This window comes from Homarus americanus, unplaced genomic scaffold, assembly GCF_018991925.1.
Source record: "Homarus americanus isolate GMGI-L3 unplaced genomic scaffold, GMGI_Hamer_2.0 scaffold44060, whole genome shotgun sequence".
NCBI lineage: Eukaryota > Metazoa > Arthropoda > Malacostraca > Decapoda > Nephropidae > Homarus > Homarus americanus.
Genome location: NW_024756871.1, coordinates 4,858,986 through 4,884,891, shown reverse-complemented (window position 1 = coordinate 4,884,891; position 25,906 = coordinate 4,858,986). Strand labels below are relative to the sequence as shown.

At 41.0% G+C, this 25,906-nt stretch overlaps 2 protein-coding genes across 5 annotated transcripts; both read right to left on the bottom strand.

Moving 5' to 3' along the window:
- Positions 1-1,321: 1,321 nt before the first annotated feature.
- Positions 1,322-2,780, bottom strand: LOC121856975 (basic proline-rich protein-like). The gene is made up of 2 exons (XM_042352765.1): positions 2,021-2,780; positions 1,322-1,683 (listed from the first exon to the last, which is right to left on the bottom strand). The coding sequence occupies exons 1-2, from the start codon at positions 2,778-2,780 to the stop codon at positions 1,322-1,324; spliced, it is 1,122 nt and encodes a 373-aa protein (XP_042208699.1).
- A 978-nt stretch (positions 2,781-3,758) lies between these two features.
- Positions 3,759-19,684, bottom strand: LOC121857021 (rho GDP-dissociation inhibitor 1-like). Of its 4 annotated transcripts, none has more exons than XM_042352833.1 (5): positions 19,597-19,684; positions 15,167-15,362; positions 14,669-14,793; positions 14,293-14,392; positions 3,759-6,945 (listed from the first exon to the last, which is right to left on the bottom strand). In XM_042352833.1, exons 2-5 carry the CDS (start codon positions 15,348-15,350, stop codon positions 6,749-6,751), a joined length of 606 nt encoding a protein of 201 aa, XP_042208767.1. In that variant the 5' UTR covers positions 15,351-15,362; positions 19,597-19,684; the 3' UTR covers positions 3,759-6,748. The 4 variants fall into 4 exon arrangements, with proteins under 4 accessions (XP_042208767.1, XP_042208764.1, XP_042208765.1 ...); XM_042352830.1 differs by lacking the exon at positions 19,597-19,684 and adding an exon at positions 16,542-16,684; XM_042352831.1 differs by lacking the exon at positions 19,597-19,684 and adding an exon at positions 16,377-16,456.
- Between the last annotated feature and the right edge of the window lie 6,222 nt (positions 19,685-25,906).

Here is a 25,906-nt window from a genome sequence, read left to right as displayed (position 1 = left end):
GGTCCCTGGAGATGCTGCCATGCATGGGTCATTCCATGGGGGCACAACTGTCCCTGAGAGGGATCCTGGGTGCGCAGCTGACCCTGGGCTCTCCTTCACTCCTGCAAGGTTAACTGGGGATGCTGCCATCCCTGGGAGGGTCCCTGGCAGCGCCGTCGTCGCTGGGAGGGATCCCTGGGGTGCTGCCGCCCCTAGCAGGGTCACTGAAAGCGCCGAATCCCCTGGGAGGGTCCTTGGCGGCATCGCTGTCCCTTACAGGTTCCCTGGGGATGCCGTTGCCCTTGGGAGTGGTTCCATGGGGGAAACCGCAGTCCCTGGGTATGCGGCTGCCTCTGGCAGGGTCATTGGGGAATTCGCCCCCACTTGGAAGGTCCATAGGGACTCCGCCGTCATTGGGAGGGTCCTTGGCAGCGCCATCGTCCCTGGGAGACTCCCTGAGGGAGCTGCTGTCCCTGGGAGGGTCCTTGGACGCTCTGCTGCCTCTGGGAGGGTTCCTGGGTGATCAGTTGACCCTGGGAGGGTCCCTGGGGGAAACCACTGTTCCAGGGAGGTTTCTTGAGGATGCCATCGCCCCTGGGAGAGTCCCTGGCGGCGCCATCGTCCCTGAGAGGGTCCCTGACGGAGCCGTCGTTGCTGGTAGGGATCCCGGTGACACCGTTTCCCCAGGGAAAGCCCTGGGGGCGCCGAAGCCCCTGAAAGGGTCCATGGGGGTGCCACTGCCCCTGGGAGGTTTCCTGAGTGTGCGGTTGCCCATGGGTGGTTCTCTGGGGGAAGCCGCTGACCTTGGAAGGGTCCCTGGGTACGCGGCTGCAACTGGGAGGGTCCTTGAGGCTCTGCCGCCCTTGGAAGGGTCCCTGGGTACGCGGCTGCAACTGGGAGGGTCCTTGGGGCTCTGCCGCCCTTGGAAGGGTCCCTGTGGGTAGCCGCTGTCCCTGGGAGGTTCCCTGGATGTACGGCTGCCTCCGCCACCTGTCGGAGGGTCACAGGGGGCGCTGCCATCGCTGGGCGGGTACACGGGTGTTGCCACCACTGGGAAGGTCCTTGGGGGCGCCAGTGCCCCTGGGAGGGTCTCAGGGGACGCTGACGCCACTAGGAGGGTCCCTGGAGGCACTGCCGCCCTTAGAAGGCTACCTGCAGGCACCGCTGCCCATGGAAGGTTTCCTGGGAGGGTCCCTGAGGAAAACCGCTTTTCCTGGGAGAGTCGCTAGGTATGCGGCTGCCTCTGGGAGGGTCCTTGGGGGCTCCATTGCCCCAAGGAAGGTCCCTGCGGAAGCCACTGCCCCCAGGAGGGTCCCTGGCATTGCCATAGTTCCTGTGATGGTCACTGGCGGCGCAGTCGTCCTTGGGAGGGTTCCCAGGGTAGCCGGTGCCCCTTGGAAGGACCCTGGGGGTAGACGCTTTTCCTGGGAGGGCCCTGGAGGTAAGGCAGCAACTGGTTAGGTCCCTGGAAGTACGGCTGCCCCGGCGATGGTCCCTGCCGCTCCTGGGAGAGTCCATGGCGCTGCCACTGTACCAGGGAGGTTCCCTGGGTGCACAGTTGCCCTGAGAGGGGCCCTTGGGGCTCCGCCGCCCATGGAAGGTTCCCTGAGGGTGCTGCTGCCACTGGAAGGAACCCTGGGAGCGCCGTCATCGCTGGGTGAGATTCCTGGGGCGCTGCCGTCCCTGGGAGTGTCCCTGAGGGCCCTGCAGCCCGTGAGAATCCCTAGAGGCACTACCGTCCCTGTGAGAGTCAGACCTGTAGGATCCCTGGGTGTAGTAGTTTTAGCTCTATTTAGAACTCTGGGAGATGCAACGTTAAATAAATACACTGTCCATGACATTTCCAGTATCATCATCGCATTCTGAAGAAGGTAACAGAGAATAATGTCCAACAGGAAATCATAAGTTGGGGTGTGCTGACTGACTGCTCTCTTCTCCTATTGGCTATAATTTGGTGGGTTAAAAGAATAGTCCACCAATCATAGTTAAATAAAGGACTTCTGGATGTATGTAATATATATGACACAATAAACAAGCATGCCATAGGGCCCATGGGGACCAGTGGTTTCGGTCTCTGAGTATGGCGCCGTCCCTGGGAGGGTCCCTGGCGGAGCTGTCATCCCTGGGAGGGTCCCTGGTGGCGCCACCCCTGGCAGGGTGCCTGGAGGCACTGCCATCTCTGGGCGGGTTCCCAGGGGTGCTGCAGCCACTGGAAGGGTCCCACGGGGAGCTGGTGTCCCAGGGAGGGTCTCTGGGAACGCTCCCAGCCCTAGGAGGGTCGCTGGAGGCACTGCCGCCCGTGGGAGACTCCCTGCAGGCACTGCTGACCCTGGGAGAGTCACTGGGGAAACTGCTTTTCCTGGGAGAGTCGCTGGGTATGCGGCTGCTTCTGGTAGGGTCCCTGGGGGCTCCGCCGCTCCTAGGAAGGTCCTTGCAGACACCACCTCCCCTGGGTGGGTCCCTGACGATGCTATCATCTCTGGGATGGTCCCTGGTGGCACCGTCGCACCTGGGAGGGTTACCGGGAGCGCCGGCGCCCCAGAGAGTCCCTTGGAGCAGCTGCTGTCCCTGGGAGGGTCGCTGGAGGTATGGCTGCCACTGCGATGGTCCCTGGAGGTTCTGCCCACCCTGGGAGAATCCCTGGGGGCACTGCTGTCCCAGGGAGGTTCCCTAGGTGTATGGCAGCCCCTGGGAGAGTCCCTAGAGGTACAGCTGCCACTGCAATGGTCCCTGGAGGAAGGACTGCCCGTGATGGTCCTTGGGGGCACCGCTGTCCCAGGAAGAGTTTCTGGGTGCGCCATCGTCCCTGGGAGGGTTCCCAGGACTGTACACTACTGCACTGTACTCTTCTGTACTGCACTGCACTACTACTGTACTGTACTAATGGTTGCCCCTCGTGTAACATGGATGGCCGGCCCAAGGGCCACCTTGGCGTGAATTTGTTTAAGGTGTAGAAGCTGTCGCCAACACAACAACCACACCCCAAGTTAACGAGTTGCATGACCCAGTTTCAAGGAATAGTCCGAGAAGACCAGACAACTCGCCAACTGCACTGGCTAACCATTACCTCGGAATACGATCCACAAATCGATTAACATCCAGGTCCCCAATTACTACTGGGTAGACAGAGGCAAATGGCGTAAAGAAACTTGCCCATACTGTAGTTTCACCCTGCCCGAGGATCGAACTCGGGTACGCTTGCTTGCGAGGCGAGAATGCTACTGTACTGTACTGCACACTACTGTACTTTTGGGTTAGGTAGGATATAAATATTGGTGGGTTGGCCCACAAAAAAATAGCTAAATTGTAATGCAGCCCACTACTGAGGAAAGATTTCCCATGCCTGCCTTAGGATACATCCAAATATTCATTTCATATGGTTTCAAAATGTCTTAGAACTCTAAGTCAAATCAGTACACTTTCAGCCCTAAGTCAGCCTGCCAGTTACTTAGGTGGTTGTTCACGTCTGTTACGCACTGTTGTTCAGTACAGTACTGTACTGTACTGGACATGCACTGGCTGCAGAATGTTTCTGAACCTGTTTGTGTTGGCAAATCTCGTTTTAAACATGTTCACATTCGGTACTATCACAACACTGGTTTGAAGTTGGAAATGGACATACCCGTACGCTAGGTGTGTGAGAGAGAGTCCGTTTTTGGAGAGTGAGCAATTCTGAGTTGAGCTTAAGAGTCAAAATGCACAAGTGTGATAGCCCCATTAGACAATATTTAACCAATATGTACTTAATATTAGTAAGGTTTTAAATAAAAAAATTCATGTAAAAATTATAAACGTTTATTGCCCCCATAACATTTTTGCTAGCACATTGACAATGTTGGTATTTAAATACTGGTTCTTTTGCAATAACCATCATGATGGCTGCCGACAACCACCTTAAGTTTCTTTAATCATCCATTTGACTAATTCATGTCCACTTTCTATGACCCAGTGAAACAAAGCAAATGGCATTTAACATGGACTCAAAGAAACACTCAAATATCAGATTTATGAAATTTGAGACATAACTTCCCCCAAAACAAATAATCCAAAGTTTTGCTTAACTGGGTTTCAGGTAATTATAATTTTGTCAACAACAAGATTTCAATTAACAATAGTTTTAAGTCAATTATGGACTTCAACAATTCACATTAAAGTACTATCATTTCTTGGTTAATGAGAAATTTATATATTTTTTTGTAAAACTCCAACTGAGAAACGGATGCCATGCTTCTGGAAGGGAGTCGAGTCACTTCAATTCTTCACAAGAAATATTCTTAGTCTATACTGTACCGTACTGTTGTTCTGCTAACCCAGATAATTTTGTAAAATCAAGAAAAAATACATTTCACTTTCCAAATCATCAATTCTCCTGATATCCTGCAAATTGAAGAAAAACAAAAATCCCAATTATACTTAAATTTTATCAGGATTAATCAATGGCATTCATAACTGATTAAATATCCTTGTTTCCTAAGTCTACTAAAGAGAGGTGTTGAAGACCTCTGTGTTTTACACCATTCAATTTCGTGAAGCAGTACTGTACTAACCTGGCAACACTTTACACTCCCACTTATGGGCTCTATGTAAAATAGAATAATAAAATCTCAAATCTTACACATAATGAAAGTCACAGCAGTTACCTAGAAAATAATCTTGTGTTTATACCAAAAAGCTTTGTGAACTTTTATGGTGAGTACAATTGGACAGAATGATCTTGCTCAACTATCCAGGTTGCCATATTTCAGAATGCAGGAATTGATAAATCCTTTTAAAATAGGCAAAATAAATTTAAGTTAATATAAATAAGATACAATTTATTGACACAAGAAGTGTGACAATCTAAATACACAGAGAAACAACTTAAAGGCACTACTAATAACATCACCAGGTTAAACATTCACCCAAGCGGTTGCCGTTAAAAAAGTGGAAAAGCAAGTAAGAAAGTTCGTACCAAAAATTTTATCACAGAATCAGGAATTATTGATAGGCTTTAAGTCTGTCACGAAAACCATGTCTAGACCAGCCATAACGTTTTGTACACCGTGATTCTTGTAAGCAAAAACATATGTTGATGACCAAGAATTAAAAAGTTTTATTTACTTGAAATGAATGGGATGCTGACACCTAAGCCTACTGATTCCATTGTAGCAAGTTCAACAGTATAAATTACAAAGGGCCTTCAAAGCTGTGTAATAAGACCATACTAGAGTTAAAGTATTTTGGTACAAAACAAAATTGAAAATCCTTTAAGTCTTACTTTATAAATACTTTCTCTAAATGTTCAAAAATAAAAACTTTTTAAGACCACTTTAATAATTTTGTTTCACAGTGATTGTCTCAATTGGTACAGAGAATGTAATTTGTGTAAACCACTGTGACTCTACCTCATTAAGTACTGTACACACAACTTACCCCTAAGTGGGAGATGACATCATCAGATGTTAACAAAACTTTTAAGAGTATCTGTATAAAGTAATAATTCCAGTTCACTTTCACACAGCTACGACTAGGTAAACTTTATTAACATCATACAATGGAAGATGTATGCTTGTCTTAAGCAATACAACTAGCTTTGCACATATTTAATCATACTTTGCTATTTGTGCACTGATTTATTTCAAATATATTCCTTATAGACTATCAATGGCACAGCTTATTCATGATAGGTAAGAAATTTTGGGATCACTGTTATCATACACTATTGAGAGGAACAGTACTGTACTAAAAATCAATACATCATGTTTATGGGGAAAATGTAAAGGTATTCCTTTCCAGAAATTACTAAAAGGAACATCTGTGTTAAAAATACTCACCTGGATTACAACGCACCTGGGCACAAAGACACGTATGCAGGCCACATATTACCATATGTTAGAGAATATCTTCTAAAGTAAACAACTCCTAATACAAAATTAATTACAACCTTGTCAAATAATTAGACTTAGCAGTGCAAAATTTGTTAAACTAATTATGCTCACAAACAATAGAAACTGAATATTTGAACACGACAACATAAAGGCTGGGAACACTAAGTGGTTTAACTGCTACAGTGTCTTCACTAACTGAAGCAGCTCTAAAAAATGGTTGCAAAAGTTGTGCGCTTTGTCCGCCGATAGTCACCTTCAGTGTGGCAGCCTCACAATAAGGTTATAGGCAGCAAACCATCATAGGGGGCTGAGCTGTATCAATGGAAAATCATCAAACAAAACTAAAGATGCTGAATTCTAACTCTAATGCAGGACTTAATCTACCTATTAGGTACATAAAGTAATGTAAAGGTTCAGCATTGACTGCTAGAAATTAAGCAGGTCAACAGGCTCTTCAACTGCCCAGACTGCTTACAATGACCAAATTATACAATACAATTACTGTATAAGCAAACTGACAAAACTTACAAGTTAACTCTCTATTGTCTGAATGCCTGAGCATATACATGTTCATATGCAGATATGCTTCAAAGATAATTTACCACACCTACTTCATTCTGACCAAAACTCTGCTGAATCAATATTGCCAATCATTTAAAAGTAGAGGCAATTTAAACACCACCTTAGAGGGATGACTGAATTATGAAGCTACGGTAGGCATCAACTCCGATGTGTTTGTATTCTGTACTTTGTCTAACACTCAAACCTTTGTAAGAAAAATGCCAATAATGTCCTAAATTTTCTGACTGAACACCATTATTTGTGTCTCTATGAACATACAGTCCTCTACGCTCCATTCTCACATGCCCTACATATTAAGCGCCCACCATTTAGGCGAGCCTTCAGTTCCAGTTCTCCTTGATGTTAAAGGCCCATTTCCACTTGAGGTGTTCGTTGCCATCATCGTCTGTGAAGAGGGACTTCACCGTGTAATGTCCACGAGCAATTAATCCTGAAGGGGCATCTTCCATGGGCGTTGTATATGACTGAATTTCCTCCTTTGGTGCATAAGAGCCAACCATGTGAGCCATCTTGTCCACTGTTAAGGCAAACATACATTTAAGACCTTTCTGACATATCAATCATTTACAAAATGGTAAAATACAGTATGTATTAATATGACATCCTTCGTTTGCATTTTGCAAGTTAACCCTTACAATATTCCTTTCTCAAGACCTGTTTCAGTGAACATCATTATCCATAATTTTGACCAAAGTACTGAAGATCCCATTCCCTCAATCCATTTTATGTAATGTTGCTCCCATTGAATCTTCTCTTCACTGCTGTGATACAGACTTATATTTACATGTAAACTAGATATATTTTTGACAGACTTACAAAGTTAAACTACCACATATAATACAAAGTACCATACCATAAATCCAACCCCCAATTCTATATATTTATAAACCCAGAAAAAAAAAGTAATTGACAAGCAGGAGCTGCATGCTACACACACAGGTATGAAAGGAGTCACTATTACTTATGTATCATTCAAGAAAATAATCAGGAGGCTGCAAATTCACATAAAGGTAAAAGGATTCCTCTTCCTTTTACCACAATAAATTTTCTTCACTTGTAAAAATTTTCCTCCAAGATTATGCAAATGGGTACACCTTAAGGGCTACATCCAACCACTCTTCTTGTTAATAAAAACAACAATGCAATGATGAAATTTGTTTTTCTCATTACAGGGCCCTACAATGATCAATAGTGGATAATGCAGAAAGTGGACCAGTCCAATGTTGTTAACTTTCATCATGAAACAAGACGGTATACATTGAGTAAAATATTATTTTTGCCAAGTAAAAGCAAAAAGCACTGATTGTTGCAGTGTTTCAGTATATTGTAAATATTGTTCAACTTTTCTTGTTTTATTAATTTAGTCCAGGAATAATTAAAATATTGTTATATTAGTTTAAATTGCTTGTCACAAGTCATATTTGAACTCTGACCTTTCTATCGTAAAAGAAGGTAATACAATGTACTGTAGTGCTCTAGCTTTCCACGTACAGTTTCCAAGGAATAACTAGTGTTATAGTATTTTGTGATACTGGTAATGAATCAAATGTTAAAAGTTTTTAAAAAGCAGAATTTTGAAAATCAAGCCATTTTCTACCTGGTTCCTTGGACTTAGCATAAACAACAAAACTTTCTCCTTTTAAGCCCTCGTATGTAACAGCTTATCTTACAGCTATGACTCACGAGGCATAGCAACAATACTTACGGTTCTGCTGGCCTTCACTGTATAAACTGACAACACCCTAATGTTTATACCTGTCAGTGAGTGCCTAAAACCATTTCTAGTACATAACAGTATTTTTTAATGATTATTTATAAATATTTCTTTTACATATTCACTTCAATGTATGGAAGAAAAGTGTCACAGCTTTTCAATATACACATGCAGTCAACTTGAGGATTTCTTTTTTTTTCAACAAACAAGTTAGGTTTCACATGTGATACTACAACCCTCCCCCCAAAAAAAACTTAAGTTATTTTTTTTTACAATGGATACAATCATACAAATGTGAAGTCATTAAGGGTATAAAAGGTGCATGCTAAATTTGAAGCATAATATTTTCCAAAACCAATTTAAGTCAACAAAAATTTTTGTTGTATAGCATTTCTCAAATATTACTAACATGATGGAACAATGTTAGATTGAAATGAAAACCTTTAGACTGATTATCCAAATACTGTACAATAAAGCACAAAATTCTCTGTTTACTTGGGAAATATATATAATCCACTGTGACTTTGATTAACCCACGGATAATGAAATCAATAATAAGTTTTAAAGCATATAACCCACTTCCCCCACCCTCCCTCTCTGGGCTGGTATAGATGAAAACCCACTCAGACACAGATTTTGTTTACTGCTATGAAAAGACAGTTACCCCAGAGTAAACAGCCTCTCAACCACTCTGTCTTTTATTGTGACCTTAACCAATCCACATGAGATAGAATTACCCAGCAAGCATCCAGGGTTTACAATTAAGCTGTTGAGTAAGTTTATAAGGTTGTCCAGTCTGTAAACCTCTTGTTCAAAACAGTTACATTCATATAAGACAAATCATACAATAAACAATGGTTCCTCAAGATTTTCCCGATCAAAATCTGTATTAATTAAATATATCTATCATAAAACACATATGAAGAATCTGTCAGTCAACCCAAAGTAAACACAACACACACCAGCATAAAAAGGTAAACACACTGGGGTGCACTTGTAAATCTGGATTAAGATGTATTTATGAGCTTGGAGTTTACCTCACCAACTTGTGCTCATGAAAATTACCTATGAAGGCTATAAATAATTTACATTTCAAGAGAGTAGTCTCAGCTCGTAAATACTTTTGGATAGAGTAGTTAGTGGTGCTGGTGTGGTATTTAACCCAGATAGGCATGGAGCCTTGAATATGTGTGACCCCCTTACCCACAACTACTTTATGAAACTAATGGTTGCCTCTCGTGTAACGAGGATGGCCGGCCCAAGGGCCACCTAGGCGTGAATTTGTTTTAAGGTGTAGAAGCTGTCGCCAACACAACAGCCACATCCTAAGTTAAAGAGCTGCATAACCCAATGTCAAGGAATAATCCGAGAAGACCGGACAACTCGCCAACTGCACTGGCTAACCATTAGCCAGTAATATGATCTGCAAATTGATTAACATCCAGGTTCCCAATTAATGCTGGGTAGACAGAGGCAAAAGGCGTAAAGAAACTTACCCACAGTTTCATCCTGCTCGGGGATTGAACCCGGGTCCGCTCGTTTGCTAGGCGAGCATGCTGACCATTACACCACAGGTCGCCCTGTACTGTACTACTCAAAAATTTTCCACAATCACAAGTTTAAGTTAAAACAGACATTGTCAAACAAAAAGAAATACTTTTTAAGAAATTCACTACAAAATAACACAATTTACAGTAACAACAGACAAATTCATCTTTTAAAGATTTGTGAGACAGTGGTGGTCAAGGTGGTTAAGATACTGTAGGTGGGCTGCAGCTGGCTAATTTCATTACTTAATATAGAAGACCATTATTTACCTAAAATAAACACACACACACATAAAAAGGTGAATAACCATTTACCGGCATTACTCCAGTGTGCCACTATAGTTCTGGGATAGTTTACTGCATCAGGCAGTCATGGTTATATGCAATTGTGCCTGACACAGCCCTCACAGTGCTCTCTTACAATATATTGGAATTTGATTGGGTGAGGCTGATTATAAGGGGTTTAAAATGTGCATGGCCTGCAAAAGCAAACATTTATCACTCACCAATCAATATGAGGATATTATTGGCTCAAATTTTTTCAGGGAAAAGCTCTCTATCTCAGGTCTGCGAAAAAGTTCCCGAGGTTAAAACTCAGGCACATTTCAAGAAAATTCAGAAAGAATCTCAACAAAAAATTTTTTTTCCGAGTCTGGGAGCAAATTCAGAGGTTGAAAATCAAGCGTATTTTCTGGAAAATAATGAGAAGAATTCTGGAAAACTCTCCAATTTTTTTTCAGATCTGGAAACAAATTCAAATGATGAAATACAGTATAGGGGGTCCCCGGGTTACGAACGGGTTATGCACTTACAAAATAATGTTTAAAATCTTACATAGTCTAAGTCCTTATATACAGTACATCTAAAATCACTTAATTTAAGACAAAAGAAGAAATGGAATGATAAAATACTGTAAATTAAATTGAAAATAAGTCATCTGGTAGATAAAATACCGTTAATTTTAAGTTTAACTTCCCTTGTATCAGCAGGCGTTTGTAAGTCGGGGACCTGCTGTAATTTATAATTCTGGAAAATCTTTCCAATTTTTTTGTTCCTGGTCCGGGAACAAATTTCAAGGATACAATAGTAATGTGCAATATCTGGAAAATCAAATTCTGGGAATGTGGAATTTTTCCGGGTTTGAGGGAGTCAACTTGTTACCCGGAAATCGCTCATCCAAGAGCTCTGCACCAATTATTCCTGCTACAGAAATATCACTTTTATATGCACAGTAACATCCCCGTTGCCCGGAACAATTGGGTCAGAGCACTTCCGGGAATGAGAGATTTCCGGGTAACAAGACGACTCTCTCGAACCCAGATAAATATCCCTCATCCACGGAATTTTCCGGGTATTACAAAAATTTTCTCGCCATTTTCTGGAAAATGTGCCCCTCGGAAAATTTCAATTCTGGCTATCGGAGAGTTCTGGATTTGAGGGATTCCGGCTAACGGTGATATTACTGTATACAGGTATATGTATCTCCCTCCAGATTTATGCGTTTTATTCGTTATTTTATAAGTGTATTTCTTCACTAGCTGTATATATATGAAAAAAGTATCATATTTTAGGAAAATAAAAATGATTTAAAAAAAATCCTAGCAAGTGAGTTTTTTTTTGTGGTTGTTATGAGAGTTACCCAATCATTCACACTATCAACAGAGAAAAATTCCATCTGCAGCAACACCAAAATAAAGCATAAACAATGCCAAATAACTAAACAGGAATGCAGGCCTGGAAATAAGACTGACCCCGAGTTCAAATAAATATTGGATTGGCATCAAATGAATGCTTTTTGCACAAGAAAAAGAGTGAGGGAGGACACACCAGAGCTGATATACAGTATAGAGACTGTATCCCTCATTCTTCAGCAGAGAAATATACAGAATGCTTATTGGTATACCAGCCAGCTTAGTGTGAGATGTTAAGGCACTGACTAATTCATAGTCAATGAAGTTATCAAATATTTAATATAAAATTTTGTTAGTATAAATTTATACTTGGTTTATGAATTGGATTATATGAGTCATGTTATACACATGCTTTGAGGATCTTCTGATTAGGGTTTAGGGTAAAGTTACTAATGAACAATCACGTGCTTCTCGAAACTTTTTTGTCAAGCACCAAAATTTAGGGTTACCTATAAATTATATATTGACACACATCTGGAAGGGGTGTTGATGCATTACATGTAAAATACACTAAAAACAGATTGATATTTATCATTCAGAATGAGTTTGGTAATTAACTGTTGTGGACACATTTCTGATGAGGAAAAACTTGCTCTTGGGGCGTCATTCACATGACAATAAACTCGCCTGTCAATGGGGATCATCGCTGAGGTAGTTCAGCAGGTGTCATGGATATATCACTGTTGTGGCCTTTTTCACTAGTAAGCCAGTGTTGAAGTAACCTGCCTTCACTCCCTTCTCCCTATTTATATTGTTTTTATTTCATAATTAGGGTTTATCACAGTATCAAACTACATGTACTGTAGTACTAGTAGACACTATGTTGCTGCCTGTGTCCATTATAGTATCCAACCTGAGGAGTGAATAGTAGATACAGCTGTAACTAGGTGGTTGACAGCTTGCCAAACACACTGACAACCATGGCTTCAGCAACAGCTAAAAACTTAATGTAACTTATTAAAAGTCACCAAAGATATGTCATTGGATTGGGCTATAAAGACTATATCCTTTATATTTGCAAAATGTTGATAAAAAAAAAAAAAAAAATCATAAAAAAAAATGAGAGGGACTTGAGATTAGGGAATTCATGTCAGAACAGTCCTCAAATCTAGGCAATGTAAATATAACAAATCATACTCGGAGAACCAAAGTGAGAGGTGTATTTCAGGAAGGCAATATAAAAATGTTAGAAAAATGAATCACATACACACGACAAAGGTTTGGAAAAGGGGTCACATTAAAGATGATTATCATAAATGGTGTGGTGTGTAAAGAGAAAGTCCAGGGGAGATATTTGCTTGATAATGCTGTAGATTAGTAATTCTGTATACTGTATATAATGGGCCAAGACCAAACACAATGTGAACAGGAGGACCAGAATAAAAAATAAATAAATATATTGACAAATTCTCAATTCACCTGTTGTCATTCATGCTGTAGATGTTTTACCCAATGAGACTGCAAATCTTGTTTCCCTGCCACTTTATATAGTCTAACATCACCATCAGAGACACATCCCCCCCCCCCTCCCACCACAAGTAACTCATATTTCACCTCTGCTTCCTTTGATAACTATGTAACAATTTGAGAATCTATATGGAATATTTAGACACCTGGCCAAGTTACAAAAAATAAAGAAAATTACTAAGGAAACATCATAAGAATACGACAGCTGACTCTAACCTCCACTTTTTCATCCTTCCACTTTCAACACTTCAGCTCTAGTTAATTAACAGATGTGAATAAAGATAATAGAGTAATACACAACTTAGAATAAATAAGGAAAATTTGGTCGTTCGGTAGACTATCCGTGCATGTTGAAAGCGTGATCAACATGTTTGCATCAACGCCCACTCACTGGATGATGTAATAACAGCAATTGGTTAGTATTTTGAGAGGAAATACTATAAATTATCTGCTTCATAAATCACTATTTTCAATTCACATACTGTACTGTACACTATACAGTATATTGGTAACTTTTTAATTATAATAATAAATAATATAATAATAATGTGTTTACTTGCAATAGTTGTTCATATTAATTGTACGGCACCTGACAAATTCCCAATTAAATCAATCAATCAATACTAAACTGGCATCTAGTCACCACATAATTATTTTGTCACATGTCCTAACTATTTCAATTAAGGAAAATAGCAGTGTTTACAAGGGTTTTTATTTATTGCGTTAATGTAACGTACTGCACAGTATATGTAGACGTACCGTACTGCATTAACTGTCAAAGACACACAAACCCTCTTTCATATACTGCAGATTTATAAAATATTATAGAATTGTACTGATAACTTATAATATACTGTACTGTATACTAAGTGTTTACAGGAGATATTAATGTGTTAAATGACACTTAAAAATTTACATAAGCCCAATGTGTTGTCTGACACTTCATGGCCGAGTCTAAACAAGTTTCTCAAATATCGGGGAAAAAAGTCATCCATTATCAAGAGGGTTTACTGTACGCCCGTTTCATTTTTCAACATGTGTTCTGTCCTCACTGTTTCTTCATTAACATATATTGTTCCTTGATATATAAGACACATTTAAAAAAGTTCACTCATTGTTGCACACACACACACACATGACCACACACACGACCACACACATACATCTTTCTAGATAACCAAAGACTTTTCTCTCAGTGTCACATTCTTTATCAGTTTATGATCACATCTGTTCATTAAATAATTTTTCCTGGGTGTAATTCCTTTCCAACTAACTACATGGATAACCTCAATCCAATTTCCTCATTCATTCCATTAGTTTTTTATACCAGTCTGGCCTTAGTGTTATACTAAAATGTTACATCTATTGCACACTGCCTTTACCTCAAATAAAGCATTCAAACTTATTATGCCAAACTTTAAGGAAATAAAAGGAAAAATACTCACCAAGAATACCCTTCCTAAAAGTTCGTTGGACATACTTCATACCGGTCACAATCTCACGCTGCACGTGGAAGTCGATACGAATCTTGTAGCTTATACCCTCCTGAAAAAATTATTACCGTAAATATATATGCAACAAAATAAAAGTAATCATTACATATTATAACCTCTTTTTTCAACACCCTTACTTCCTGTTCTCACAATATTCTTACATATTTCAACTTCTCTCTCTCTTTTTAAATTATCATATCTCATGCTAAAACAGGCATAAAACAGTCAGTAGTTTGACTGCACAGTGAAGTGGGCAAAATACTGAAGCAGTTTACTCCATTTTATACTTGTATGTACTGTACTGTACTGTACTAATGTAGTGACTGACCTTTATGGTAAAGCAGGACTCCTTGAGTTTATCAAGGTCACCGGTAAGGTCCAACTCCATGTCAGGTCGACCATCTGCTAGCAATACTAGTTTCCTCACCATCACACGATTTGGATTATCTGGTTCTGTAAAAGCATCACTCACTGGTCACTGATCACTGATCACTGGTACTATTTACATTAAACAGACACATCTTCAAGCTTAATTAGTAAAATTCAGCAAAGTAAAATTAACCCCAATTTTACCAATGTGTTAGTTTACGTCCTGTGGATATTTATGTCAAGTTCCATCCACCTCTGACCTAGACATTGTTTCACAATCATATACTTCACATTCTCTCAATATATATCCACATCACACACCTAGGCCTTGATCTACTATATGCCCCCACACCTTTTTAATTCCTTATCTTATTTCTTTCTGTATTGTTTATTCTCTGCATCCTATGTCTATTTACGTGGGGGAGAAAATAAGTGAAAAATCCAATGGCACACCCACCAAGAACTAAGGCCCCAGCAACAGAACTCCCCAGAAGCGTCTCCTTGTACTTGCGGAGACTTTCATCGTCAGCATCCTTGCTGATCATCTCCTCCAGAGTTTTCTCTGGTGGGGGTTTGTAGTTTGTTGATTGTTCTTCTTCTTCCGCCACAGGCTCAATCTCTATATTATCATCCTCAGCCATTTTGTGTTAAATCTGCAATATTAAATGCTGTAATTAGTTTAACTACTGGCTTTAAACTCAAGCACTATCACCCCCTCGAACAGTATACACATCCTAAAAAAAATACAGAATTATCATTAATATAAAACAAGCTAACCCGAACCCTGTCCTGATTACATGTCATGTAATCAAGAGCTTTTTACTAATTAGAGCTAAGGTAACTAAGTATTTTTATAGTGGAAAATTTTCTCCCCAAAATCTGAGTCCTGTATCCCATCACCTATTATAAGGGTTGCTTGTTCAATCCTGGAGCACTCCCAATCCACCCAGCTGTAAATAGCTACCTAACTTTACATGCTGGGGAAGTGATGGTGGGCAAGTGAAGTACTGGCCACACTGCCAAAGTCATACCTATGGAGCCCATTTTTAAGCACAGAAAAATGTAAGATCTGGTCCTTCAGATACTGTGGATGATGAGTATGATGCATTTTGAGCTAAAATTATGCCATGCTGCATTCTGTACTGATAAAGCTTGAAAGTAAAACACGGCCAGGTTAGGACAGGTGCCTTACGTCTGCTATAATAAATGCCTATATAAAAGGTTCCTAACAAGACTGACACTTCCTATGAAAGGTTTAATAGCTGAATTAGTTCACATGTGCCAGAGCTGTGTATACTGCCCACAGACAGTGCCTTCTTGCCTCTCAGTAAAGGTTAGTGATAGCAGGATCTGTACCCACAGCCTGAGAGTGAAGGGAAGCAGACATTAACTACCAGCACATTAACCCACATTACCTTTAAGACATTCCTTGATGAACACAACGCTAAATTATACTGCGATTTCAATCTCTGTTATCAGCGACTCACGGCACTCTAGGGGGACTCGTTCCCAACTACCTACATCCACCCACCTTCACCTCATCAAACACCGGGAAATAAAGGCACAGATATATGATAGAAAAGAAGGAATTCCTCTTATACATGAACATAACGATATTTCACCAGAAGGAGATGAGTCCCTGAGAAAAATAAGATGAAAAGCCTCACTCCGTTATCAGCTGACTGCCACAACGATTTTCCCTAGACGTTAATGGGTGGGGCTTCAGCAAACACTGCCACATTTCCTTACTTCTGGATAAAGTTACACTATCATTACAGTTGCGGGGGGGAAAATTATATACTACAGAAATTATTGATTATGTATCTGCATACCTGGAAGATAATAAGAAGGAGTTATAAGAAGTACAAAGGCGAGGAGGCGACACTCAAGGTTCAAGCTGGTGAGTCCCGACACTGGTGGCCACTCCGGGAACTACCAATGACTGTTTACCACCGGACACCAGGCTAAACATTTATCTTACCATCACTAAACTAATAATAATGTCAATATTTACATACATAGTGTTGAACAATATGAAAAAAAAAATATAATAGTAAAAAAAATTGGCATTATATTATATAATCGTAATGCTTACTGAATACTCAATGGATTTTCCCATTTCCATTTGGAGAATAATGCCTTATGTGCAATATATGTACACAATAGTACAAATACATAATTATATAAGATCCATTATTATCAATATTAGCTGTATGAAAATGCCCAGATAGAGATTAGATTTATATTATCGGAAGAAAGGGAACATACACTACAAAACTTGAAGCAGAACTCAGCTTTAATGAATGATAGCTGTGTGACCTCCGTTCCTTATGTCAATGATCTACTCCATTCGGTCACAAATAGTTTGATGCAGAATTGCCAACTTTAATTATATCTACAAAATAATCAGGGGAATATGAGTTGTTAAACTGAAAAATTTCACTTGGATAAATAAATATTGGTACTACTGGAGTGATTATGTTTGGTTAGGGTAACTTTAATGCACTATCACCCAGCTGCACATGCAAATGACGTGTCCTGCCATATGAATAAGGTCACGAGCAGAAAGGAGCGTAAATGTTGCCACTGCTTCATTAAGAAAAGTTAAAATACCTGACAAATAGAAAAATATGTATTTGTTGGTTTTGGTCTTAGGCCTCGACGACAACAGCGCTAAAGAACGGTATTCCTGATAAAAGACCTTGAAGATTAATTATTCTGTTTAGACATTATGTTCTCCTATAGACCACACAGCACTGACTAGACTACAGACAAGCGTAAACCGTGGTGTGTGTGTTCTGCCTCAGCTGATCTTTGCCTGACGACGCCCTCTCTTTGGAAGCTTCCCGGAATACGCTGCATCCACACACTCTCTACTCCTCTTGGTCCAGGTACAGGTACTTCGACCTTCTGTGGCTCTCACTCACCTATGACAAGGACCATGAGATAAGTTGTGTAATGCTGTAATAAAGCCCACACTGCCCATTCATTGATAGTTAGAGCACAATTAGAGGAGTAGTATCCTGTATCCTGTCTCTTCCCCTCTTCCCATCACCTGGCACACATGGTGTTTACAGCCCGCAATCTAATATACTATAGCGCTAGGCGTGTGTGTGTGTGTGTGTGTGTGTGTGCGCTCTGGGCAGCCGAAACTGCACAATCGTTTTTCATCAAACTTGGTGAAAAAATCGCAAAAAATTCGTAGAGTGGAACAAACCTGGTCCCATGTCGATGGTTTCTTTAGGAAGGCATTAATTAACAATTATATTTACGATGGAAAACGATGCAAGTCTACGGACTTGGCGCACCCTAATTAACCATACAAGTCTCCGGACTTGGCACACCCTCATTCGCTGTACGCTGTCTCGAGCGTTTAAACTCTCACAAGGGCATGAACGTGCCCGCGATCACTTGTACCTGTCTATAGGGCCTGAGAGCTGGTGCACGTAAGTCCGCTCTCCTATACATATTAATATTTATCTATATAATTAAATGATTGAATATACTGTAGCCGGTGAACGATGGGGAGAGTTCTCGCTTCAAGAACCTGAGTTATGAAAGACAAACAAGAAACAGGACAAAAAAAAAGCCAAGAAGAAAAATATTGATGACCCAAGACGCCAGAGAGGATGTCGACACTTCACCTAACTCTCCAGAACTTCCTATAACTCGGAGCAATAGGAGAGAGAGTTGAGGCCAAATTTATTACTAACAGTGTACGAAGAATGGGCGTAGTTTGTTAGAACCAAATAAAATCGGTGCTACTATAGCGTGCGGTCTACAAGATACTACAGATATCCGTGTAGACCCTCAAGCTATAGCAGCCTATCTACAATCACCTTGAATCATCCGGTACGTGCTTTATTACACTGATCCTAACTTAGTGCTTCAGATCGGCCAAAGTCAATAATTATCATATTCACTTTGCTATAAAACAGAAAACGCACATTAGCAAACAGGCTTTCTTAGAAGTAACAGTTTACCGATCTTAATACCTGAGTATGGCAAGATGGCTTTAGATATTTCTTTAAAAAATTCCAATATAAAATCACTATTGAATGCCGAAAAAAAGTCTTCAGTGTATGATAAATATTGATTTTGTTTTACATTCATATTATCCCTAGAAGTAAGGCTTAGACCACACATATTAAGAAACAACATGTGAACCGCTCTTAGGTAAACAAACACATACTGAACCTCTCGCTTACTTGCTCATCATTCCTTCTCTATTTTCCACCAAACTCCAGTCTCTTTTCCATTGTTTTTTGTTCTAATTTTCCCATTTTTCTTTCTCCGTATATTCCTTGCACCAGAACTCTCTCTCTCACCCTGCCCCCCCTCTCTCTCTCTCTCCCATCTTGACTCCTGCCTCCATCAGTGCTGGAGTGTCTGTATTGACCTAACGACTTCAAGGGGATTCCCCCGAGGAGTGGTATGTCACGTTTGGGGGTCCACTGAGAAACACCTTCATGGTACTACTGAGAAACACCTTCAAGGTATCACTGAAGAACGCCATCACAATACCAAAGAGGAACGCTATCGATAATTCAGTTTCATAGTATATTAACCTTTCCACGTTGTAGTCCCTTGTTAATATTATCTCGGGCGGATATCCGTTTTGTATTTTAGCTATGACTACAGGCATGTTATTTACTGTGCCTTCTGTATCATCAAACCTTAATGCTACTTAAATTTTTTAATTATGTTAAGGACTGTTGTTTCTAATCGGCGTTCAAGATATAAACAACTTATTATTGCTGAGTATAATAATCTTATCTGTTTTACGTCATTAATTTTTTTTTTTGCTATAATCGTAATTTTCTTGCAACATCTATAATAAATCACATGTACAATAAAACAATAATTACTACTTATGAATATATATACCTTATAGCGACTCGGCTTTAGTAGCATCACTCTTTAGTCCGTCACGTACACCCTGCGGCTCCCCATTCTGCTGCTACAGGTTGGTACTGCAGTCGTCAACCTTGAGATGCTGTGAGACATTCTAGTGAGTGTCCGTTAAAAAACTATTGAACCTTTTAAATACTACCATTAACACTATAAACGACACACTTAAAACCCCGAGTAGAAAGTGGAATAAGTCCGAATAACAAAGTGAATTGATTGAGATGCTGAGTCAGTAAATAGAATCACCAACACGCCTTCAGTACGTTGCTGAAAATTGTACCTTTCACAATGCTGAACGTGGAATTCAATGACAGTTAATTTAAAGCAAGCGAGAGGAGGGAGGTGAGGAGAGGAGGGTAAGGGGTGAAGGGTAGGGAGGGAGATAGTGCGGCAGGGAGGGAGGTTGTGAGACAAGTAGGGAGGCAGCGAGGGAGGTTGTGACTTGTGAGGCAGGTAGGGAGGTACTGAGACAGGGAGGGAGGTAGTGAGACAGCGAGGGAGGTAATGAGGCAGAGGGAAGTAATGAGGCAGGGTGGAGGGTAATGAGACAGGGAGGGAGATAGTGAGACAGGGAGGGAGATAGTGAGACAGGGAGGGAGATAGTGCGGCAGGGAGGGACGTAATGAATTCAGGGAGGGAGGTAGTGAGGCAGGCAGGGAGACAGCACGCGTATCATAACCTAACATGACAGGCTCCGTCACACTCCCTTGGTCACCGAGACCATTACAACACCATCTTTATTGATTCATGCGCAATCAAACCACACCGACCCTGGTATGTGGTATGTAGAACCCTTATGTAATGTGGGGAACTTGGTATGAGGTATTTAGAACCCATACATAGGACCTCATGGTATGTGGTCAGTGGAAAGCCTTGGTAGTCATTTGTACGTTTTATAGTGTGGTAAGTTTTAGTAGGTCTCAATGGAAGGTGTTGAGATTTGGCAGGTGTTGGCACATGTGATCACGTGTGGGACTAGCTGAATTCTACGAGGTCATCAAATATCGGCTTTGTTGTGCACTGTTGGCGGGTCTTACTGCTACTACTGTACACGAGATGAGAGCCACCCCACGAAAGGTAAATATTACGTCAATATTTTATCAACATAACGTAAATCCATAATGACTTTCTTTTGATAAATGTTGATAAAACACAGGTTGCAGGTTGATAGATAATAACGCAAGTAAAGCATGCATGTACGGATTCAAAGTCTTCCACCGTCTTCCGGAAGAAGGTCTTAATTTGGATGCTTAGAAAATATTACTTAAATACAATTGTGAGTATAGTTTTCTCATTTTCCATGCAGTTTTAATTCATGCGCCTTAGTTATGTACCGCATGTATGTATACTGTAGGATATCTCAGTAGAGCACCACAAGGACCTATCCTTGGACCCACCCGGTTTGGATCTACAGTACATTAACGATATTAATTAAAGGAACAAGATTTAGGCATTATGATCGGTCAGTCACTGAAGGCGGCGCAACAAATGGAAACAGCAGTAAGAAAAGCAAACCGAGATTTAGGAATTATTAACCGTATACAAACATAAGAAAATACTCCTTCGACTTTACGTTCCAGCCTGTATTACTGTATACAGGCATGGAAACCCAACCTCCAGAAAGATTTATCCTCAGAAAAAGTGCAACACAGCGACTAAGATGATTCCTGAACTTTATCATCTCGATTATCTAAGTAGGTTGACGGCCTTGGGACTAACAACCGTTCAAACAAGTCACACAATAAGACAGATCTCACAGATGCATTACAAACAACTCTTGATATGGATGTAAAATATGAATCCAGGCCAATTTTTCGTAATTTTACGCACCACCAACACGAGGAGACATTAAGTATATAAATAAAAGTAAAAAGTAGGTATATATGACTCTCCTAACACGAAAGTAAATAACCTATGGAATGCTGCAGCCGCTTCAGTGAATTAACAGATTGTATAATAAAAAAAACTAATAATGGACTTTTTAAAGATTTTGAGCCGTGGCAGAGGAATATAAGCGTAAGGTGTTTAAAAAATTAAAAGGTGGAAACGGTGGGGGTGAGGCCGTGTTGTGTGCAGTGAAGGTCGACGTCAACTGCTGCCTACTGGATTGTTTATACCCTGGCCACCCGCTGCCTTCGATCGCCCCAATACACACACACACACACACACACACACACACACAAACATACATACACACCTGAAGATTAGACAACCCAGCTTATTTCATGTGATGATTTTAAACACTAATGCTAAACTCCCCAGGTAGCGTTAGGGTTTTTAATTATCAGGTGGACGTGTGTGGTGGACGAGTGTGGTGGACGTGTGTGGTGGACGAGTGTGGAGGATGTGTGGTGGACGTGTGTGGAGGATGTGTGGTGGACGAGTATGGTGGACGTGTGTGTCTGGTTTATCTCTTCATGACGCGCCACTCTATCAGGGAATGTGTGTGTGTGTGTGTATGTGTGTATGTGTGTGTACAGGATGGAGTGAGTATGCAAGCCGAGACCCTACTTTATACATCTACATATTATTATGTCCTCACACGCACACACACACACCACACAATACGCACGCACGCACACACACACACACACACACACACACGTCTCAAGTGCGATATGATGACAGATATTTCCATTACATAAAACAAAATTTAATTGGAAAATACAAATTGGTTAAGTGAGTATGTGACGTATTCAGGTAGGTGACTGTTGAGGTAGGTGACTGTTGAGGTAGGTGAGTGTAGAGGTAGGTGAGTGTAGAGGTAGGTGACTGTTGAGGTAGATGAGTGTAGAGGTAGGTGACTGTAGAGGTGACAGTTGAGGTAGGTGCAATTATCATTAACGCTGAAGTGACGCACCTGATAACAGCAAACATCTGACGAGTTACAACACAGCTGAAGAGTAGCAGTGCTTTTGTAAGTGACGCTAAAAGGCTCCTCTTGTCAATGGTCGTTCACTCTCTCCTATTCTTCCATTAGGGGCGGGCCGGATGGGTAGGGGGAAGGGGGAAGGGAGGGAGGTGATGGGGGGAAGGGAGGGAGGGAGGTGATGGGGAAGGGTAAGAGGGAGGTGTTATTGACGGGGAGGAGGGAATGGATGGGGGAGAAGAAGAGAGGAAGGTGTTAAGGACGGGGGAGGGAGGGAGGAGATGGGATGGGGAGAGAGGGAGGTAGGGAAGGTGTAGGTGTCCTAGGAGATGGCCGTGTACTGTCCCATGTCCCTCACTTAACTCGTATATTAAATAGCATAAATCAAGAACAGTTAACTTAGATAATGTAAATAAATCATAATTGAAGTTGAAGAAATATCTGGCTCTGCAATCACCATAGTTAGATTAGGTTAGGAACTGTTGTCTAGATGTGTGTGGGGTCGTGGCTGGGTGTGTGGGGTCGTGGCTGGGTGTGTGGGGTCGTGGCTGGGTGTGTGGGGTCGTGGCCGGGTGTGGGTCGTGGCCGGGTGTGTGGGGTAGTGGCCAGGTGTGGGGACGTGGCAGGATGTGTGGGGTCGTGGCCAGGTGTGTGGGACGTGGCTGGGTGTGGGGTAGTGGCCAGGTGTGGGGTCGTGGCTGTGTGTGGGGTCGTGGCTGGGTGTGTGGGGTGTGGCTGGGTGTGGGGAGTGGTGGCCGGGTGTGGTGTGGGGTCGTGGCCGGGTGTGGGGTGGCCGGGTGTGTGGGTCGTGGCCGGGTGTGTGGAGTCGTGGTCGGGTGTGTGGGGTGTGGCCGGGTGTGTGGGGTCGTGGCCACGTGTGTTCTCCTTCAACTTCCAAAGGTGTGCATGTATAAAATAAATGACTTTTACAGTAACTATTCAATACTTTTTACTCAAGTCATGAAGTATTGCATAAAATCCACATAATTTACGTCGTTTGAAGCCATTGAAACAAAGATCTGCAACTGCATTGAAGCAAATTCATCATAAAACGCCAAGTAATTACTGTATTGTTACTTGTTGATGAGCGCCTACAATGACGGTATGTTTCGGGTAAAGTGCTACACAATTATTCCATTACTTCTTTTGTTAAACGGGTTGTATGTTAAAATACTGGATGCAAAAAATAAAATGGAAAATACCAACAATAACTCAGTAAAAAAGAAAATGATAGGATTGGAGTTGACCTTTAAGCGATATTTTTAGTTACCACAAGACAGGTGCTCTAACAAGGAAGACAATGATTTACCCTATTACAGTACTATTACAAATGATTAAATAACTACCATATACTACTGCAGATTTACCACACTACTGTGCTATCAAATACTACTGCACATCTACCACACACACTACCACACGTACTGTGCTATCAAATACTACTGCTGCAGACCTACCACACACTACCACAAGTACTATCAAATACTACTACTGCAGATCTACCACACACTACCACACGTACTGTGCTATCAAATACTACTGCAGATCTACCACACATACTGTACTATCAAATACTACCACTGCAGATCTACCACACACTACCACACGTACTGTGCTATCAAATACTACTCACTATCTCCTTGAAGAAGTTTATGAGCAGATCAGAAACCACAGGCTAAAGCATTTCCGATAGCAGGAGGTGTTAAGGGGGAGAGAAGTATTGGGGATGGGGGGGGGTGTTAGAGGGTGGGGAGGTATAAGAAAGGGGGGTGGGGGGTTGGTGTTAGAGATGGGGTGGTGGAGGGGGAGGGGAGAGGGAGGTATAAAGGATAGGGAAAGGGAGAGGGAGGTGTTAAGGACAGGGGAGGGAGGTGTTAAATGAGGGATGTTGTGTTTCCTCAGTAAGATAAGCAGGAAAGATAAGACCAGTGTTCCAGGAATCACGCCATCTTCTATAGATGCCTGTATACAGTACATAATCCAGACTGGGACGTACTTCAGATGTGTACAGTTGAAGGAGCATTTTCTTATCTCTGTATTCAAATGTATCTAACCTAAGCTACCTAACCTCAGGGTACTCTGCCATGACACAAAGAGCCAGAAGAACAGAGCGTGTATAATGTAAACTTGACAGCAAATGCACAGAGGTGATAAAGAGGTAAAAGGCACAGTTGTTACAGTATTTTTATTATAATCGTATAAAACATTGTTGATTTAGTTTCCAGTGTACGTGTAATTAGTAATACAGTACAATAATACGAATGTATAACATACCTGTATATGGTTACAAAATAATTAGACATTAATGGTTTAGTTAGCACTGATACACCCGCTCACTGATGCAAGATAGTGCCTACTTATAGTATTGTTCTGTATGATAACTTAGTGAACTTGTAGTCGTGTCCTCTCGTGTTGGAGGTGTGACATAACAAAGAAATAGCCAGGGTTTATGTTTAAATGTTTTGTGACAATTCTCTTACGTTTTTAAGTGAGGATATTTGTAAATATATTATAAATAATTGTAATACAAAATACAGTACGTTGTAACTATAACTAGAAAATTTTTATTTGTCAGTAAAATTTAACGACCACTTAACGAATCCGATATTGCCACAAAGAATTATTTTATACTGGGCAGAACCACTGAATGGTATGCTGGACACAGATATATCGTACAATTGGACAAACTGTACACATAGTTGAATTATTATTATATTATTGCTAATTTAATTACCTATACAGCAGTATTTCAAATGACTAATTAACAAAACAATGAACAAAAGGACTCGCTCTATTTGGGATGACTGTATACTGTACTGTATGGTGTACAGTACAGTATGTGTATGTATTTTATTTATTCAATTTCATAATAAGAACATATAGTGTATACATATGATAATAAGTACCGTAAGTACAGTACATTGTACTGTACGTATATATGTTAACAGTGCAATGAATAAATTTCTTCAATATGTACCAACATAGTTAACTTGATATATACATCTGTAAACACTGAAGATTCATACAATTACCTGTCTTATATTAGTATACAGGTGCTCCTCTACTTAAGAATGTTCAACTTACAAACTTTCAGAGATACAATCATCATCACTGCGGGGGGTTACCTGCTAGAACAGGTGTTTAATGTGGATGAGACTGGATTATTTTGAAGAAAATTTCATATAGAACAAACATTACCTAAGAGGAGAAGAGTGAGCCAGGTTTTAAGGCTGTATTAAAGGGTATAGCTGTACTAAATATCCATAATCTTTTCATTTTTTACAATATGTTTGGTATCTACAGGAGTAAAGTTGGACTTACAAACAAGCCTCAGGAACGTAACTCGTTCGTAAGTAGAGGAGCACCTGTATACAGTATACCCTCAATAACTCGGCACATATGAGACTCTGGTCTTGC